Source organism: Argentina silus (genome assembly GCF_951799395.1).
Source record: "Argentina silus genome assembly, chromosome: 15".
NCBI lineage: Eukaryota > Metazoa > Chordata > Actinopteri > Argentiniformes > Argentinidae > Argentina > Argentina silus.
In genome coordinates this window covers 7674195-7676893 of record NC_139669.1, presented here as the reverse complement: position 1 = coordinate 7676893, position 2699 = coordinate 7674195, and the positions used below count along the sequence as shown (strand labels likewise).

The window sequence follows — 2699 nt, the reverse complement described above, 5'->3', positions numbered from 1 at the left end:
TAGGAGAGCTGTAGTAAAGGGGGTGAGGTTGTGCTGGGTGAGGCATGAGTCTAGGAGAGCTGTATTAAAGGGATGAGGTTGTGCTCGGGGGGGAGTCTAGGAGAGCTGTAGTAAACGGGATGAGGTTGGCTGGGGGGGGAGGCATGAGTCTAGGAGAGCTGTAGTAAAGGGGATGAGGTTGGCTGGGGGGGGAGTCTAGGAGAGCTGTAGTAAAGGGGATGAGGTTGTGCTGGGTGAGGCATGCAGGTTTGGTGTCAAACATGTGTTGTTTTTTTATGACGTCACCTTTATGGTTTTTGTTCCCATGTATATTTAGTCTACTGTGATGGATATCATTGTGTGTGTGTGTGTGTGTGTGTGTGTGTGTGTGTGTGTGTGTGTGTGTGTGTGTGTGTGTGTGTGTGTGTGTGTGTGTGTGCATGTGTGCTTGCGTGCATCTGTACATGTGTGCATGCCTGGACTACAAAAAAAGAGAAAATTCAATCAAGGAATCATTTATAGATTTAAAGCCCCTTTGTTTCCAGGAAAAGGACTTCCTGTAGACCATATGATGCACACGTCTGTATCCTGTATAGAACGGAATATCCGGGAATCTGAGCTTTAGGGTTAAGTCCTTACGTAACTAAAATATCTAATGTTCCTCCTCCATATGGTCAAATTAACATGGAAGTTCATTGGATGGGAAAACTCAACATTTGGTCTGGGAGGTGTTGATGTCGCTGAATACGCATGAGCGATTTGAAACGTTTTTTTTTTTACGTTTCTCTCTTTTCATTTTTGATTTCCTCTTCTGTTTTCCAGGCGAAGGGGCTGTCGCATTCCGAGATGAGCATGACGAAGCTGACCGTCGTCGTCGTCCTCCTCTTCGTCTGGATAGAGGGAGGGACGGCGAAAGACAAAGGGACCAAGAAGGGCAAGAAGGAGAAACAGGTCTACTGTCCTTCGTAAGTATGGGATTGAACCGCGCCTCACACAGCACCGTGGCGTGGCTCTGTTCCGCCATCGCAAGCCTTGGCCCTATTTCCCCCAGTCACAGAGCACTGGGATCATTTGTACATGCGTAGTCTTCGGGAAAGGCTATCTTAGCAGGGACAGATGTGCTCCACATTAGCTTTGGGGAGGAGTGGACAGCTGGCCGCATATTATCTCCTCCATCCCTGCTCGAACATCACAGCCTAGTTTTGTCATGTTGGCACTTGATGTCAGCCTGTCCTAATTCCTAAAACGGGAACACAAAAAAACGTTACAATGACGTAACTGGAAGTCAGGGGCAGTAATTGTACAGCGTGCTGTACATACTGTATCACATGGTTCTAGTGCATGTCTAGATGTAGGTTGCAGCGCAGAGCGTCCTTTTGTTCGGTACAGTAGGCTTTGTGACTCTGAGGAGCAGGAAAACCAGTTGGCTCTGGTTTTGGCGTTAGCTCTCCCAGCCTGTCAGAATGTTCAGCGGGGGAAAAAAAGCAAACATTTACGGTAGACGATGGGGGACTTAGAATACAAGGGGGTTGGCTTTGATCAGGGAGACCGCAGAATGTACACACACACGCACACACACCACCACCACCACAACGTAACGTTCCTGCCCAGGATTTTTACTCATCCTCGGTGGCTGATTTCTATAATGAGATGTAAAGTGCTCTTGGACTCGCATTCCTTGGCAGAGTTCAGTACCACCCACACGGAGGCTTTTGGGTTTTCCTCTCTTTCTCCTGCCAAGTCTCGCTCCCTCCATCGCTCCTCATCTCCCTCCATCCCTTTTCGTCTCGCTCTCTCTCTCTCTCTCTCTCTCTCTCTCTCTCTCTCTCTCTCTCTCTCTCTCCCTCTCTCTCTCTCTCTCTCTCTCTCTTAATTGTTCTTTCAGCAAATCAGCCTCAGAAAAACACAAGATGTTGCTTGTGTTTAAAGTGTTCCCTCAGAATTCTTGGAAGGTTCGAGAAACGTGGTAAGGAAATCTCTGCAAGTTGTCTGAAATGCCGATGTCTTCTGGCACTGTGTCCCGGGAACATTGGGCTACGGTTGCAGGAAAAATTGGGAATGTTCCCGTTTGGTTGTGTGACATCACTCACATCAGCCGAAGCAGCCATTGTCTTCTGGTTCCCAGAAGGTTCCCGAGGAATGTCACGGGAATGTTCTCTAATACAGTAACACTCTTCTGACAACCGCTTGAATACTCTGCCATAAGCATGCTCTGGAAACATTTGGAGAACTCTTCCCTCCGAAGAATGTTCCCAGACATTCTTTCCCAGGGTGGTCTTGTTCAAACGCTAACTCAATCACCGATTGGTAGTTCTCAGGTTATAGTTGAATCAAACGGACTGCAGAGTTAAAGACGATATGCTTACATCTGCAAAGTTAAGCCAGTAGGAATGTGACCTGCTACGTAATGCTGTCTAGAGTTGCCTCTTTCTCTCTTTCTTCTCTGCAGACAGCTGACAGCTGAGGACCTTGCACGGGTCCCGGAAAACTCAACCAGCAACATCTTGAACAAGTTACTCATCACCTACGATCCCAGAATCAGGCCCAACTTCAAAGGTTCGCCTCTCCCGATCTCTGTGTTTCAATATATGTGTGTGTGTGGGGGTGCGTGTGGGTGTATGTGTGTGTGTGTGTGTGTGAGTGTGTGTGTGTGGGGGTGCGTGTGGGTGTATGTGTGTGTGTGTGTGTGTGTGAGTGTGTGTGTGTGCGTGTGTGTGAGT

General features: G+C 48.1%; 1 protein-coding gene across 1 annotated transcript in view; it reads left to right on the top strand.

Annotated features, from left to right (window-relative positions):
• Window positions 1-831: 831 nt before the first annotated feature.
• The window catches only part of glrbb (glycine receptor, beta b), a gene marked incomplete at both ends in the record, with an annotated part of 18746 nt that continues 16878 nt past the window's right edge, over window positions 832-2699 (top strand). The window contains 2 exons of the mRNA XM_083685521.1: window positions 832-944; window positions 2429-2535. Coding sequence (XP_083541647.1) covers window positions 832-944; window positions 2429-2535 — 220 coding nt within the window. The remainder of the gene's footprint in view (window positions 945-2428; window positions 2536-2699) is intronic.